The 16,760-nt window shown below is 38.1% G+C and overlaps 1 protein-coding gene across 2 annotated transcripts in view; it reads left to right on the top strand.

Annotated features, from left to right (window-relative positions):
• The window catches only part of CHRDL1 (chordin like 1), a gene marked incomplete at its 5' end in the record, with an annotated part of 187,614 nt that overhangs the window by 141,608 nt on the left and 29,246 nt on the right, over nt 1-16,760 (top strand). For both annotated transcript variants that reach the window (XM_081043672.1, XM_081043671.1), the window contains one exon: nt 6,355-6,422. In XM_081043672.1, coding sequence (XP_080899798.1) covers nt 6,355-6,422 — 68 coding nt within the window. The remainder of the gene's footprint in view (nt 1-6,354; nt 6,423-16,760) is intronic.

The raw sequence follows: 16,760 nt of genomic DNA on the forward strand, positions 1-16,760 counted from the left end.
AGGATCCAGTTCTGTCCACAAGTTTGGGAAGTTCTCATCGACGATTTGTTTGAATATATTCTCTGTTCCCTTCCCTCTTTCTTCTCCTTCTGGTATGCCCATTATTCTTATATTGCTCTTTCTGATGGAGTCAGAAAGTTCTTGTAGAGTTCTTTCATTTCTTTTAAGTCTCAAGTCTCTTTCTTCTTCCCTCTGTGTAAATTCCAGGTTCCTATCTTCGATGTCACTGATTCTTTCCTCCATCTGGTCAACTCTACTACCTAAGCTGGATATTTTATTGTTAATTTCTTCTATTGAGTTCTTAATCTCCAGAAATTCTATTTGGTTCTTTTTCAAGATTTCAATCTCTTTTGTAAAATGCTCATGGTGTTCTTTGATTGTGTTTCTGAGTTCATTAAACTGCCTTTCTGTGTTTTCTTGCATCTCGTTCAGTTTTTTCAGAATTGCGATCTTGAATTCTCTGTCATTTAAATCACAAAGGTCCATATCTCTAAGTTCCTTTTCTGGAGACTTTTCACTTTCTTTCTGAGCTGTCTTGTTGCCTTGGTTATTCATGGCAATCACTGATTTACTATTTCTCTTCCTAGACATCTACAGGAGTGTCTTCTGCAACAGGTTGATAGGTATGCGAAGAGCTTTTGGAGTTCCAAAGCTCTTTCTGCACCAGATTCAGAGCCCGTTTGTTTCAGCAGTTCTGTTTACTCCTGCAGGGATCCGCCCAGATAGGTGGGGCCAGGGGCGGGGTGAGTTGTGAGAGGTGGCCCAGAGCAATGGCGGCGACCACCACCACAGCCAGTCCTGCTTCCACAGCTCCCTCCCCTTTGCCGGAACTAGTTGAGCTGCGAATCTGAGTCTGCGGTCCACAGTTCTCAGAGCAACAAATATTCTGTCCTTTAATCCGACACTGCTACTTTATAGCTTCTAGCACCGGGCAGGTGGGGGCGGGGCGAGCTCTGGGAGGGTAGGGAGGGGGCGGCTAGTCTCCGTGCTTAGGGCTTCCGTTCTCCGCTCGGCAGTGAGGGCTTAAACCACCGATTTCAGCCCTCTTCCCTCAGTCTTTGCTCCGAGGTCTGCCGTGAGCGAGCGTTGGGTTCAGCGGTTTTGTATGCTGCCCCCTCAGCCCTGTGGGCCGTAAGCGGAGCCCTAGCAGTCCGAGTCCTTCCCTCTCCCGCAGCTGCGGAAAATCCGAGCGCAGCGGGCTCCGAGCACTGAGCTAGGTCTGTGTCCTGCGCCCGCTTCTCCTCTCCCTCCTCCCCCGCTCGCGCGATTCACCCACCTGGAGGTGAATTCAGTAGTCGGCCTCTTCGTCTTGCCTGTCTGCTGTGCAAGGAGTCCTTTGTGGAGTTATTGTTGTCCGATTCGTTGTAAATTCCAGGGGAGCGTTACAGAGGCTCACCTCAAGCCGCCATTTTTTTTCCTCTCGCATGTAGTCTTTTTCTACCATCTTTACTCAGATGTGGAATAACCAGGAAGAGGTGAGTGTATATTGGCCAAATACTTAATTCTGTGTTTTGTGACTGCAGTTCAATTCACTGAGCATATAATGAGCACCTGACATATACCCAGGAAAATGCAAAGTGTTCCAGCCCAGTTATTCTCACACTCATGAATGCTTCAGAACTATTGGGAGGGCTTGTCAAAACCCAGACCAATGAACCTCACCCAGGTTTCTGACTTTGTAGTTCTGGTGTGAGTTCCAAAATTTTGCATTTCTGACAAGTTCCCAGGTAATGCTTGTGCTGCTGGTCCAGAGACCACACCTGAAAAACCACTGATCTAAGTAATATAGAATGGGAACTAACATATGGTCTCTGATTTCAAGAGATTTACAGTCTCTTCAGGGAAGCAAAACAGGCTCAGGAAACATTTAGCAGCAGAAAATATTATACAGTGTTGTAGTATTCATTCCTTCAAGAAATACTGAATGAGTCCTATGTACCTAACACTGTTCTAGGCTCTGGGGTTATATCGATGAACATGATAGATAAAAATCTTTGTTCTTGTTTTAAGCCTAATCTCATAGGGTACTTCTAATGGGAGAAAGCAGACAATAAACAAAATAAATAAAGTATTTAAAATGTAAGATAGTGTTAAATACTAAGAAGGAAAAGTAAAGAAGAGGATAAGAAATAGCAGAGAGAGGTTGAAATTTTAGATAGATGGTCAGAGAAAACCTCCCAATTCCATCATTTGGCAAGTATTTATTGAGTGAATACTATGTGTCAGGCATTGTTATAAATGATGGTGATACAGCCATAAATAACACAATAAACTCTGCCCGTATAGAATAGATGCACTTATTTGGGAGCCAGAAAATCTAGGGTTTAGGTGTGAGCTCTCACAAACTCATTATGTGATGAATGGCTGCTACTCTGCCTCTCTGAGCCTTGGTTTCTCCATCTATTAAATGGAGCAATTAGACAAAGTTATGCTTGTACTCCTATACATCTCTAAGGCTATGGGCTTTGTCCTTTAGATAATGAGAAATGTGTTAAGAGTGCTTGAGGAAGACTTTGTAGAGAAGGAAAATCTTAATGGTTTCCATAGGCACAGGGGAGCTATGGGTGTGGAAGATAGGAAGAAAATTTTAGAAGAATAGCATGGCCAAAAGCATGAAAGCAAGATTGAGAGCCATGTACTCAATAAAGAACAGGAAGTCAAAGGGTTCTCATTGTAGTGTAGCTGAGATACTTGGGTGGGAAGTAAGTGCTCAATAAAGATGAGGTTGGGGCTAAATATAGAGAGTCTTGAATGGTAACCCACTGAGGGTTTTGATCAGGGAATGTGACAACTATACAGACACAGTGGTGTTTTAGTAAGATTAACATAGCAACCAGAGTTAAATCTTCAAAATTCATTATTTTTTCCACAAGATGATCTCTAAATAATGAAGGATTAAAGTCATACTTTGTGGTATGTCATTATCTAATTATAATATTTCGATCAAACTAGTTTTGAGGTCTTTTTCAAGTCCAAAAAGCCAATGATATTACACTTTTTTTTTTCTAACAGTACTATCACACATTTGAACCAGTAACATGTTATCATTTATACTTAGGTTTTGAAAGCTTGGGAGATGAATTAGAATTGAAAATTCTTTGTGCATATATTTTTTTGGTATTTCTTATTATCCCATGAAATACATGGTTGAATCAATATTGGATTTATCCTTGGCCAGATATATATATATATACATATATATATATATATATATATATATATATATGTATATATATATATATATGTAACTATGTATATATCTGTTTATCTCTATCTCTACACATGTACACACACACACACATAAATAGTACTCATTTAGAATGGTACAAACATCTCTAAAATGAATCTTTTCCCATCTGCTTGCTTCATCATAGATAGCACAGATAATATTCGTGGGAATTATCTTTTAGTTTTTTATCTTTAGTCCACTGAGGAATATCCATATCTGTTGTATGTTTGTTGTTGTCCAGACTGAAACTAGAATCTTCCTCCTGAAGGCAGTTTGTCTGGAAGAAAGCAGTAATAAGGGTTGGCTCTTCAAAAAGTAAACATATAGACCTAGAGAAAGCTGTCTCAGGCAGAGAGAGAGAGAGAGAGAGAGAGAGAGTAATATCTTGGATATTGCTTATGTAAGCTCTCAAACCTTAGCAAGTTTTACCTTAACTTTCAGACCATATCATAACTTACCAAAGATATAATAGTGAGTTTAACAAATCATGACACACCAAATTATCAGAGCTCTCATTTTTTAAGAGTAGTGTAAACACAAGTTAAATATGACCTGCTATACAAGGAAAATACCTCAACATAATAAAGGCCATATACGACAAGCCCTCAGCTAATCTCATAATTAATGGTGAAAAGGTGAAGCCCTTTGCTCTACTTTCAGGAACACAACAAAGGTGTCACCTGTCACCTCTGCTTTTCAACATAGTATTGGAAGTCCTCGCCAGAGCTATCAGGCAAGAGAAAGAAATAAAAGGCATCCAAATTGGGAATGAAGAAGTTAAATTGTCACTCTTAGCAGATGACATGATGCTATATATAGAAAACCCTAAAGACTCCACCAAAAATCTATTAGAAACAATCAATGAATACAGCAAAGTAGCTGGCTACAAAATCAACGTACAAAAGTCCATTGCTTTCCTATATACCAACAATGAAATCTCAGAAAAAGAAATACAAAAAACCATTCCTTTTGCAATTGCAGCAAAAAGAATAAAATACCTAGGAATAAACTTAACCAAAGATGTGAAGGATTTCTATGCTGAAAACTATAAGACATTTTTGAAAGAAATTGAAGAAGACACAAAGAAATGGAAAGACATTCCGTGCTCATGGATTGGAAGAATCAACATAGTTAAAATGGCCATATTACCCAAAGCCATATACAGATTTAATGCAATCCCCATCAAAATCCCAATGGCATTTTTTAAAGAAATAGAACAAAAATCATCAGATCTGTTTGGAACCACAAAAGACCCCGAATAGCCAAAGCAATATTAAAAAAAAAGAACAATACTGGAGGTATCACACTCCCTGATTTTTGCTTGTGCTACAGGGCTACAATAATCAAAACAGCTTGGTATTGGCGGGAAAACAGACACATAGACCAATGGAATAGAATTGAGAACCCAGAAATAAAACCACATAAATATGGACAGATAATTTTTCACAAAGAAGCTAAAAACATACAATGGACGAAAGACAGCCTCTTCAATAAATGGTGCTGGCAGAATTAGATAGCTACATGAAAAAGAATGAAACTGGACTGCTACCTGTCACCATGTACCAAAAGTAATTCAAAATGGATCAAAGACTTAAGCATAAGACCTGACACAATAAACTGCATTGAAGAAAACATTAAAGAAAACATAGGTACTAAACTTATGGACCTTGGGTTCAAAGAGCATTTTATGAATTTGACTCCAAAGGCAATGGAAGTAAAAACTAAAATAAATGAATGGGATTATATGAAACTGAAAACCTTCTGCACAGCAAAAGAAACTATTGACAAAATAATGAGGCAACCAACTGAATGGGAGAAGATTTTTGCAAACAGTGCCTCTGATAAGGGGCTAATATCCAAAATATACAAGGAACTCATGAAACTCAACAACAAAAAAACAAACAACCCAATTGAAAAATGGACAGAGGACCTGAAGAGACATTTCTCCGAAGAGGATAAACAAATGGCAAATAGACATATGAAAAAATGCTCAACATCGGTAATCATCAGAGAAATGCAAATGAAAACCACAATGAGATATCACCGCACCCCAGTCAGAATGGCTTTCATCAACAAGACAAATAGTAACAAGTGTTGGAGAGGCTGTGGAGAAAAAGGAAGCCTCATACACTATTGGTGGGAATGCAGACTGGTGCAGCCGCTATGGAAGGCAGTGTGGAGGTTCCTCAAGAAATTACGAATAGAATTACCATATGACCCAGCAATCGCGCTCCTGGGTATCTACCCAAAAAATCTGAAAACATTTCTCTATAAAGACTCGTGTACTCCAATGTTCATTGCAGCTTTGTTTACGGTGGCCAAGATATGGAAACAACCAAAATGTCCTTCAATAGATGAATGGATGAAGAAGTTGTGGTATATATACACAATGGAATACTATTCGGCGCTAAGGAAAGATGATATAGGAGCATTTGTGACAACATGGATGGATCTTGAGAGTATAATGCTAAGTGAAATAAGTCAGACAGAAAAAGCAGGGAACCCTATGATTTCACTGATATGTGGTATATAAACCCAAAAGAACAAGACAAACAAAGGAGAAAGAAAAACTCAGACACAGACAACAATTTGGTGGTTACCAGAGGGTAAGGGGGTTGGGGGTGGGTGATGAGGGTAAGGGGGATCAAATATATGGTGATGGAAGGAGAACTGACTCTGGTTTGTGAACACACAATGGGATTTATAGATGATGTAATACAGAATTGTACACCTGAAATCTATGTAAATTTACTAACAATTGTCACCCCAATAAATTTAATAAAAAGTATGACCTGCAAAATACTTAACTCTCACTGGGATAAGATAAGCAAAAGTGACAATTATGGTTATATTAAAATGGAAAGTGATCATTTTTCCTTTTATTTTCCAAATTCTGGGTAATATTGCTTAATAGTCTGTTTTAGAAAGTAGTAACTTTCTTCAGAGTTGTTTTGAAAAATGAGGGTCACCCAGACAGAAATCCTTAAGTGTTGGTTTTTTGAAGAACAGCTAAATGTCTGGAAAACTTTGGGATCATAGGACTAAAAATGTTACTGAGTCACAAGGGTGATCTTTTTCCCTTCTATGTGTATATGATTTTTTCTTTACTTCTTTTTAATAAGTAGGGGATGGAGAATTATCATGGGAAAATCCTGATGGTGATATCTTCCGGCAACCTGCCAACCGAGAAGCGGTAAGTGTGAATAGCTCAAATAATTCAACACTCACAGCATCAGACCAAACTTTCCTTTCTTCATGGCTACTATCCCAGCAACTTCATGAAAGGGCCCATTTCTAACACCATTTTTCTTCCCTTTCCTCAGAAATTTAAGAGTCATCATCACCAACCTGTAACCATTTGAGTACACTGTGTAGTTGGTAACCAGGGCCAAGACATCAATACAAAGAAATCATAGCTCCAGCCCTCGAGAATGCTTCATCTAGATATCAGAAGTTGTTTCCCTTTCAGGATGACTTGCCAAATATTTGTCTTCTGTAAGAAAGGCAAGTCACTACCCCTATCCTCAACAGTGAGGATCTTCTGTCAGATTGTAAAGTAGGCCAGCTCATCCTTTTGGCAGAGGTACTTTGGACATGTTCATCTAAACCCTCCCCTAAGCCTTAGACTCTCACTGATACCACTGGAAGAGAGGAAACGTGGCAGGCAAGAGTCTCCCTCCTCATCCAGCAACATCTTTTCATTTCTGTTCTTGGTGCTAATCTTAGAATAAGCCTTACGAGTAGGTATGTCTCTACATGCAGTAATAGTATCTCTTATCCCTTTGTATTTTGAAGTAATTAACAAAATAGAATCCCTCTCTAAAAAGACATATGTCTATGTACAGCAACACTTCAAACTTCTTAAAAATCTGAGAAGGATTTGTTCCAGTTCAAATAATTTATCATATTAAAGAGCTTATAAAAGTGTACAAATTGCACAAAGGCGTTCATTGCACACAAATGGAAATTCATCCACGCTAATAAAAAAAGTGTACAGAGGCATTATTTTCATAAGGAAATAACAAATAGAGACAACTTTAGCGTCTTACCAATAGCAGCTTTGTTAAGCACACTCCATTTGTGGGATACTGTGCAGGTGTTAAAAAGAATGCAATACATGGACATGTATTAAAGTGCAGGAATCTGCAAGATATATTATGTACACAAAATGAGGTACAGGGTACAATTTATACTATCATATCCTTATGTAAAAATTGTGTGTATGCATGTATGTAAATGCATATGAAAAGATCTGGAAGGTCACATACGAACATGTGAAGAATGGTAATCTCAGAGGGGTGGAAGTGGGTCAGAAGAAAGGTCAACTTTGACTTTTTACTTTATATCTTTTATATCATTTTATGTTTTGCAATGAACGTGAATTAGATTTGTAATAAATAACATTTAAGTGATTTTATAAAACTGTAGGAATTGGTTCTCAACATGCATTGGATAAGGCAAGAATCTAGGGAATTAGAAGGCAGACCTATAGCGAGGGTGTGAGGTAGGTGTTGACAACGGACACAATAAAATGACCAACACAGACATCACAATGCTGCTTAAGCCATGCTTCCCTGTCATCACATGTGCCCCTTCTGACTTGTTTGCCCCCAGTTTGCCAGCATCCTCAGTCTCCATTTTTTGTGTTGTGAATTTCCTTTCTCTCAGCCCCAATTTTTTATTGTGGTATACAGTTGAGAGTGGTTAAATTAATGGTTGTCAACTAGATGCCATTCTAAAACAAATTTGGGTTTCAATCACCTTATACTACATGTTTTACTTAGGCTGGGTGCCTTAGCTCCCAACAGTAAGCACTGTGACCACCTCAATAGTCCTACTGGTAAGGTCATTAATTAGCCTTTCTTCTTTACTTGGTTTTATACTGCCCCCAAATCCATCCCACGTCTTTCAACCTCATGGTTTTTCCTAAACTGCTGGATAGGCCTAGACTTAATCCAGTACTTCCTGTAGCAAATTGGTCAGGTACAGAAATGCAGGGCTTGAAGTCATTACTGATTTTTCAAAGGAGTTCAAAACCTACCTTTAGAAACAAACATTTGTGCCTGGTAGACCAAAATGTCCAGATGGTTCCACTTTATTATAAATAAATATTTTTCTTTGTTCTGAAAGGGATAGATATTTGAGATATGAGTTGAATAATAAATAGCATCTGTAGTAATGGAAAAGTATGTACCTGGCAGATAGTAGGCACCCAATAAATGTGTTGAAGAATGGGTTTGGAAGATGGAGTGAAATGTGTATCTTGGGGGTAGGGGGACCTTTTCATTAATGTTAACTCACAGGAATTTGTCCCAAATCAAAGAGAAATTCTTCAAACTTGCTGTTTGTTCTCAACTAGCCAAAAATTAGAAGGTAGCAGAATCCCTTTTGAATATCATTTGCAGTCCAACTTTCTGCAAGCGAGAAAAAAAAAGGCAAACCTAATGACACATTCTCAACTCAGTAGACTGTCCTTTTGGTAGATTATTCACATTTAGAGGGAACCCTCAAAACTCAGTTCAATGGAAATACAATTGATTGGTTTACTTTGCCAAATGGGATGAAAACCATCAGTCTACCAAGTTTTATGAAGTGCACAGGAAGGAGAACCAGTAGTTCAATTGTGACTTCTTTGTAAAAACCTGAAACGGATTCTGTTTGATTTCTGGATCATAAATTCACATGAATTGGTCCTACTACCATCAGTGGGAGTGTGTGTGTGTGTGTGTGTGTGTGTGTGTGTGTGTGTGTGTGTGTGTGTAAAAGTAGGTGTAAAATGGAAAGCCAAAATATGAAAGCAAGTATAATTTTGTTTTGGACAACAGCCAAACTCTGATTTGCCCCCAATACATTACCCAGAGATTTACCGTTAGAAAACTAAGAGTTTGGGATAGAACCAGCACAAAACAGGGGGAAAAAAATCTATGTCTCATTCACATTGTCAGAACAATGGTTTGGGAGAGAAATTAGCCTAAGTGTCTCCCAGACAGGGATAGTCCTGGTTACTAGTGATGAAAAGATAATATGCTCATGGCTATGTGGATTAGAAGACATTTTTTAAATTAAACTTTTTATTTTGTGATAATTCTAGGTTAACTTGCAATTGTAAGGGATAATACAGAGAGATTACATGTGCCCTTTACTCAGTTTCCCTCAATGATAACACCTTGTAAGACTCTGGTAGAAGATCACAACCATAAAGGCATTTTGAAGGCCCTTTCTGAACTTTCCTGTCTCTGCCACCAAAATCCTTATATTTTAGACCTTAGAGCAAGTAAGGAAGAGATTCCTGGGGAACTGCTATCATGGTGGGAATTTTCCAACACCAAAAATGAACTGTTTAAGAGCCACTTGAAAAGCCAGAAATATTTATCAGTCTTTCGAGTCAGTAAATCAAATAATACAAAATATCGAGCAGACTAAAACAAGGCATAGCTATATAGTCATTTCTACCTAAATAGCATTTTTTTTTTAATTTTTGTAACGTTGGTAAATAACATTATATAAATTTCAGGTCTGTATAGATTATAGTGTGCTCACCACTAAAAGTGTAGTTTCCACCTGTCACCATGTGCTTGACCGCCTTTACCCATTTCACCCTCCCCGCACTTCCCTTCTCCTCTGGTAACCACCATTCTGTTCTCTACCTACGAGTTTGTTTTGTTTTCTTTGTTACTTTTTGTTTTATATTCCGCATATGAGTAAAGTCATTTGGTTTTTGTCCATCTTGACCTGCTCTCTCAAGCAGCCTACTTATAGCTGGTTTTTAAGATAACCTCCAGTTTCACTTACAACTCTGAGGCATTAATGTCTTTTTCTCCTTTGCTGTAAGTTACAAGGTCAGAAAGTCCCCTGGTAAGCCTATTTCACTTGTTTAGGAGAACGATTCTAAAAGAGCTATTACTCTTTTTTTATTAGTTTCAGGTATACAAAGCAACATAATAGTTAGACATTTACACCCCTCACAAAGTGATAACCCTTCCCCAATCTACAACCCATCCGACATCGTATATAGCTGTTACAAAACCACTAACTATATTCTCTATGCTGTACATTACCTCCTGTGACTATATACAGAAGGTGCCAAAAAATGAATACACATTTTAAGAAAGGAAAACTATTAAAATGGTAATACTCGGAGACGTCATCAAAATGGCTGCATGAGGAGAGCCTCTGTAAACTTCCCCTGGAATTTGCAACTAATCGAAATACAAAAACTCCACAAAGGACTCCCTGCACAGCAGACAGGCAACAAGAAGAGGCCCACTACTGAATTCACGTAAAGGTAGGAGAATCACACGAGCAGGGGAGGAGGGAAGGGAGAAGTGCAGAGAAGGAGCCGCGCGGGGGCAGGCCGCAGACCTAGCTCAGTGTTCCAAGCATGCTGCATCCCGGAACTACTGCAGCTGCAGGAGAGGGAAGAACTTGGACTGCTAGGGCTCCGCTTGTGGCCCACAGGGCTGAGGAGGCAGCATATACAACAGCTGAAACCAACGCTCACAGCAGAGACCCTGGAGAAAACACTGAGGAAAGAAAGCTGAAAACCGTGGTTTAAGCCCTCACTGCTTAGCAGAGAATAGAAGCCTTAGGCACTGAGCCTAGCCGCCTCCTCCCTACCCTCCGAGAGCTCGCCCCGCCCCCACCTGCCCAGTGCTAGTAGCGGAACAGTAGCAGTGTCAGATCAAAAGAACAGAATATTTGCTGTTCTGAGAACTGTAGACTGCAGACAAAGATTTGCAGCCCAACTAGTTCCGGCAAAGGGGAGGGAGCTGTGGTGGTGGTCACTGACATTGCTGTGGGCCACCTGTCAAAACTCACCCTGCCCCTGTCCCCACCTAGCTGGGCGGATCCCTGCAGGAGTAAACAGAACTGCTGAAACATACCGGCTCTGAATCTGGTGCAGAAAGAGCTTTGGAACTTCAAAAGCTCTCCGCATACCTACAGGGACATGGCACCCTATAGCCCAGGCGAACTGTTAACAGAGGAGACCCCGTCTCCAAGGGAATCCCACCATTGTGTGAGAAGCTGGAATTGTGCAGAGAAAACATAGCACTACTGTGTGAGACAGGGAAAAAAAGGCTGCAGTCGGAGAGAAAATAAAACATTCTACCAATGAGTACTGGAAAACAAAAAAGAAAGTACTCTCCCTGTCAACCTGATGCAGCAGCCACTCCTGTAGATGTCTAGGAAGAGAAATAATAAATCAGTAATTGCCATGAATAACCAAGGCAACAAGACAGCTCAGAAAGAAAGTGAAAAGTCTCCAGAAAAGGAAATTAAAGATATGGAAATATGTGACTTAAATGACAGATAATTCAAGATTGCAGTTCTGAAAAACCTCAATGAGATGCAAGAAAACACAGAAAGGCAGTTTAATGAACTCAGAAACACAATCAAAGAACAACATGAGCATTTCATGAAAGAGATTGAATTTTTTTAAAAAGAACCAAATGGAATTTTTGGAGATTAAGAACTCAACAGAAGAAATGAAGAATGAAATAACCAGCTTAGGTAGTAGAGTTGACCAGATGGAGGCAAGATGCAGCGACATTTAAGATAGAAACCTGGAAATTACTCAGGTGGAAGATAAAAGAGACTTGAGACTTAAAAGAAATGAAAGAACTCTACAAGAAATTCCTGACTTTATCAGAAAGAGCAATATAAGAATAATGGTCATACCAGAAGGAGAAGAAACAGACAAGGGAACAGAGAATATATTCAAACAAATTGTTGATGAGAACTTCCCAAACTTGTGGACAGAACTGGATCCTCGCATCCAAGAATCAAATAGAACACCTAATTACCTCAATCCCAACGGGACTTCACCAAGGCACATTGTATTGAAGCTGTCTAAAATCAATGACAAAGAAAGAATACTCAAGGAAGCCAGGGAAAAGAATACGGTAACCTACAAAGGAAAGCCCATAACAGTATCATCAGATTTTTCAGCAGAAACTCTACAAGCCAAGAGGGAGTGAAACCAAATATTCAAACTATTGAAAAAGAGAAATTATGACCCAAGAGTAATATACCCAGCAAAGATATCCTTTAGATATGAAGGAGGAATAAAGACCTTTCCAGACATACAGTAGCTGAGGGAATTTTCTAATACTTGAACTGCACTACAAGAAATACTAAAGGAGGCTATTTGACCTCCATCACCAGGGACAATTTGTGGCAACATAAAAAGGGGGAGAGTAAAGTTCAAAACCGGAATATGGGAATGAAGAAAGTAAGCGTGTTGAAGAAAATGGAATACTCTAAATATCAAACTTTCTTTTACAGAACTTAAGGGTAACCACTCAAAAAAAATCCAGAACTCAACTATATACTGTAATAAAAGAAGAAACAGACAGAAACATCATAGAATACCACCACAAAGAAAAAATAGACAACAACAAAAAGGCAAAAAACAATGGAGACACAGCCTTACCAGAAAACTGAAGTGAGAATGACAGGAAATCCTCACATATCAATAATCACTCTAAATGTAAATGGACTGAACTCACCAATAAAAAGGCACAAAGTAGCAGGTTAAATCAAAAAACTAAATCCAACCATATGCTGTCTCCAAGAGACACATCTCAACTACAAGGACAAGATAGACTCAAAGTGAAAGGGTGGAAATTGACACTCCAAGTAAACGGTACCCAGAGAAAATCAGGAATAGCCATAATGATATCAGATGAAACAGACTTCAGGGTGAAAAAGATAAAAAGAGACAAAGTTGGACATTTCATAATGGTAAAGGGGACTATACAACAAGAAGACATAACAGTCATCAATATTTATGCCCCCAATCAGGGAGCACCAAAATATACCAAGCAACTACTATCAGAACTAAAGGGAGAAATTGACCAAAACACAGTTATACTAGGGGACTTAAATACATCATTGACAGCTATGGACAGATCATCCAAAGAGAAAATAAATAATGAAATAGCAGCTCTAAATGACACAGTAGATGAAATTGACATAATTGACATAAATAGAACACTTCATCCTAAAACATCAGATTATACATTATTTTCCAGTGTACATGGAACATTCTCAAGGAGAGACCATATATTGGCACATAAAATCAGCCCCAGCACATTTAAGACGATTGAAATCATACCAAGCACGTTCTCTGATCACAAGGCTTTGATATTGGATATCAACTGCAAAAAGAAAGCAGGAAAAAACACAAATACATGGAGATTAAACAACGTGGTTTTAAAGAACGACTGGGTCAAAGAAGAAATTAGAGGAGAGCTCAAAATATACATAGAAACAAATGACAATGAAAATACTTCCTACCAAAATTTTTGGGATGTTGTGAAAGCAGTTTTAACAGGGAAATGTATATCATTACAGGCCTATCTCAAGAAACAAGAAAAATCCCAAATAAGCAACCTCATGTTACACTTTAAAGGAATAGAAAAAGAAGAACAAGTGAAACCCAAGGTCAGCAGAAGAAAGGAAATAACAAAAATCAGAGCAGAACTAAATGAAATAGAGAACAAAAAGACAATAGAAAAAATTAATGTGACAAAGAGCTGGTTCTTTGAAAAGATTGACAAAATTGACAAACCGTTGGCTAGACTCACTAAGATAAAAAGAGAGAAGACACTAATTAACAAAATCAGAAATGAAAAACAGGAAGTTATCTCGGACACTGCAGAAATACAAAGGATCATCCAAGAATACTATGAAGGACTATTTGCAACGAAATTCAATAACCTAGAAGAAATGGACAAGTTCTTAGAAACGTATAGCCTTCCAAGGCTAAATCATGAAGAACTGGAAAACCTAAACAGACCGATCGTGAGTAACAAAATTTAATCAGTCATCCAAAACCTTCCCAAAAGCATGAGTCCTGTACCAGATGGCTTCACTAGTGAATTCTGCCAAACCTTCAAAGAGGCTCTAATACAAATCCTGCTCAAACTCTTCCAAAAAATTGAAGAAGAGACAGTACTCCCTAAGTCATTTTATGAGGCCAACATTACCCTGATACCAAAACCTGGTAAGGAAAACACAAAAAAGAAAACTACAGACCAGAATCTCTGATGAATACTGATGCAAAAATCCTAAACTAATTCTAGCAAGTCGAATACAACAATGCATTCAAAAGATTATTCACCACGACCAAGTGGGGTTCATCCCCGGGGTACAAGGATATCCCTTGATCAACATCCACAAACCCATCAATGTGATACATCACATAAACAGAATAAAGGACAAAAATCATATGATTCTATCAATTGATGCAGAAAAAGCATTTGACAAGATACAACATCTATTTATGATTAAAACACTTAATAAAATAGATATAGAAGGAAACATCTTAACATAATAAAGACCATATATGAGAAGCCTTCATCTAATCTCATAATTAATGGTGAAAATCTGAAGCCCTTTACTCTAAGTTCAGGAACACAACAGGGCTGTCCCCTATCACCTCTGCTTTTCAACATAGTGTTAGAATTCCTTGCCAGAGCAATCAGGCAAGAGAAATAAATAAAAGGCATACAAATTGGTTATGAAGAAGTTAAATTATCCCTCTTTGCAGATGACATATTCTATATATAGAAAACCCTAAAGATTCCACCAAAAAGCTATTAGAAAAAATCAACGAATACAGTAAAGTTGCTGGCTACAAAATCAACGTACAAAAGTCCATTGCATTCCTATATACTAACAATGAAACCTAAAAAAAAGAAATACAAAAAACAATTCCGTTTGCAGTTGTAGGAAAAAGAATAAAATACCTAGGAATAAACTTAACCAAGGATGTGAAGGACCTATATGCTGAAAACTGTAAGACATTTTTGAAAGAAATTGAAGAAGACACAAAGAAATGGAAAGACATTCCATGCTCACGGATTTGAAGAATCAACATAGTTAAAATGGCTGTATTACCCAAAGCAATATACAGATTTAATGCAATCCCCATCAAAATCCGAATGGAACTTTTTAAAGAACTAGAACAAAAAATCATCAGATTTGTTTGGAACCACAAAAGACCCCGAATAGCCAAAACAATCTTAAGAAAATAGGACAATACTGGAGGTATCACACTCCCTGAGTTTAGCTTGTACTACAGGGCTGCAATAACCAAAACAGCATGGCATTGGCAGAAAAACAGACACATAGACCAATGGAATAGAATTGAGATCCCAGAAGTAAAACCACATAAATATGGACAGATAATTTTTGACAAAGAAGCTAAAAACATACATTGGAGGAAAGACAGCGTCTTCAATAAATGGTGCTGGGAGAATTGGATAGCCACGTGCAAAAGAATGAAACTGGACTGCTATCTGTCACCATGTACCAAAATTAATTCAAAATGGACCAAAGACTTAAGCATAAGACCTGACAGAAAAAACTGCATAGAAGAAAACATAGGTACTAAACTTATAGACCTTGGGTTCAAAGAGCATTTCATGAATTTGACTCCAAAGGCAATGGAAGTAAAAGCTAAAATAAACGAATGGGACTATATGAAACTTAACAGCTTCTGCACAGCAAAAGAAACTATCGACAAAATAAAGAGGCAACCAACTGAATGGGAGAAGGTTTTTGCAAACAGTGCCTCTGATAAGGTGCTAATATCCAAAATATATAAGAAACTCATGAAACTCAACAACAAAAAAACAAACAAGCCATTTGAAAAATGGGCAGAGGACCTGAAGAGACATTTCTCCAAAGAGGACATACAAATGGCAAATAGACATATGAAAAAATGCTCAACATCACTAATCATCAGAGAAATGCAAATAAAAACCACAAGGAGATATCACCTCACCCCAGTCAGAATGGCTTTCATCAACAAGACAAATAGTAACAAGTGTTGGAGAGGCTGTGGAGAAAAAGGAACTCTCAAACACTGTTGGTGGGAATGCAGACTGGTGCACCCGTTATGGAAGGAAGTGTGGAGGTTCCTCAAGAAATTATAAATAGAATTACCATATGACCCAGCAATCGCTCTCCTGGGTATCTACCCAAAAAATCTGAAAACATTTATCCATAAAGACACGTGTGCTGCAATGTTCATTGCACCTTTGTTTATGGTGGCCAAGACATGGAAAGAACCAAAATATCCTTGATAAATGAATGGATAAAGAAATTGTGGTATATGTACACAATGGAATACTATTTGGTGGTAAGAAAAGATGATATAGGAACATTTGTGACAACATGGATGGATCTTGAGAGTATAATGCAAAGTGAAATAAGTGAGACAGAAAAAGCCAGAACCATATGATTTCACTGATATGTGGTATATAAACCAAAAACAACGAAAGAACAAGACAAACAAATGATAAACAAAAACTCATAGACACAGACAATAGTTTAGTGGTTACCAGAGAGTAAGGAGGGGTGAGGGGTTGAAGATGAGGGTGAGGTGGATCAAGTATATGGTGATGAAAGGAGAACTGATTCTGGGTGTTGAACACACAATGGGATTTATAGATGATGTAATACAGAATTTTACACCTGAAATCTATGTAATTTTACTAACAAATTTCACCCCAATAAATTA

This window comes from Rhinolophus hipposideros (genome assembly GCF_964194185.1).
Source record: "Rhinolophus hipposideros genome assembly, chromosome: X".
Lineage (NCBI taxonomy): Eukaryota > Metazoa > Chordata > Mammalia > Chiroptera > Rhinolophidae > Rhinolophus > Rhinolophus hipposideros.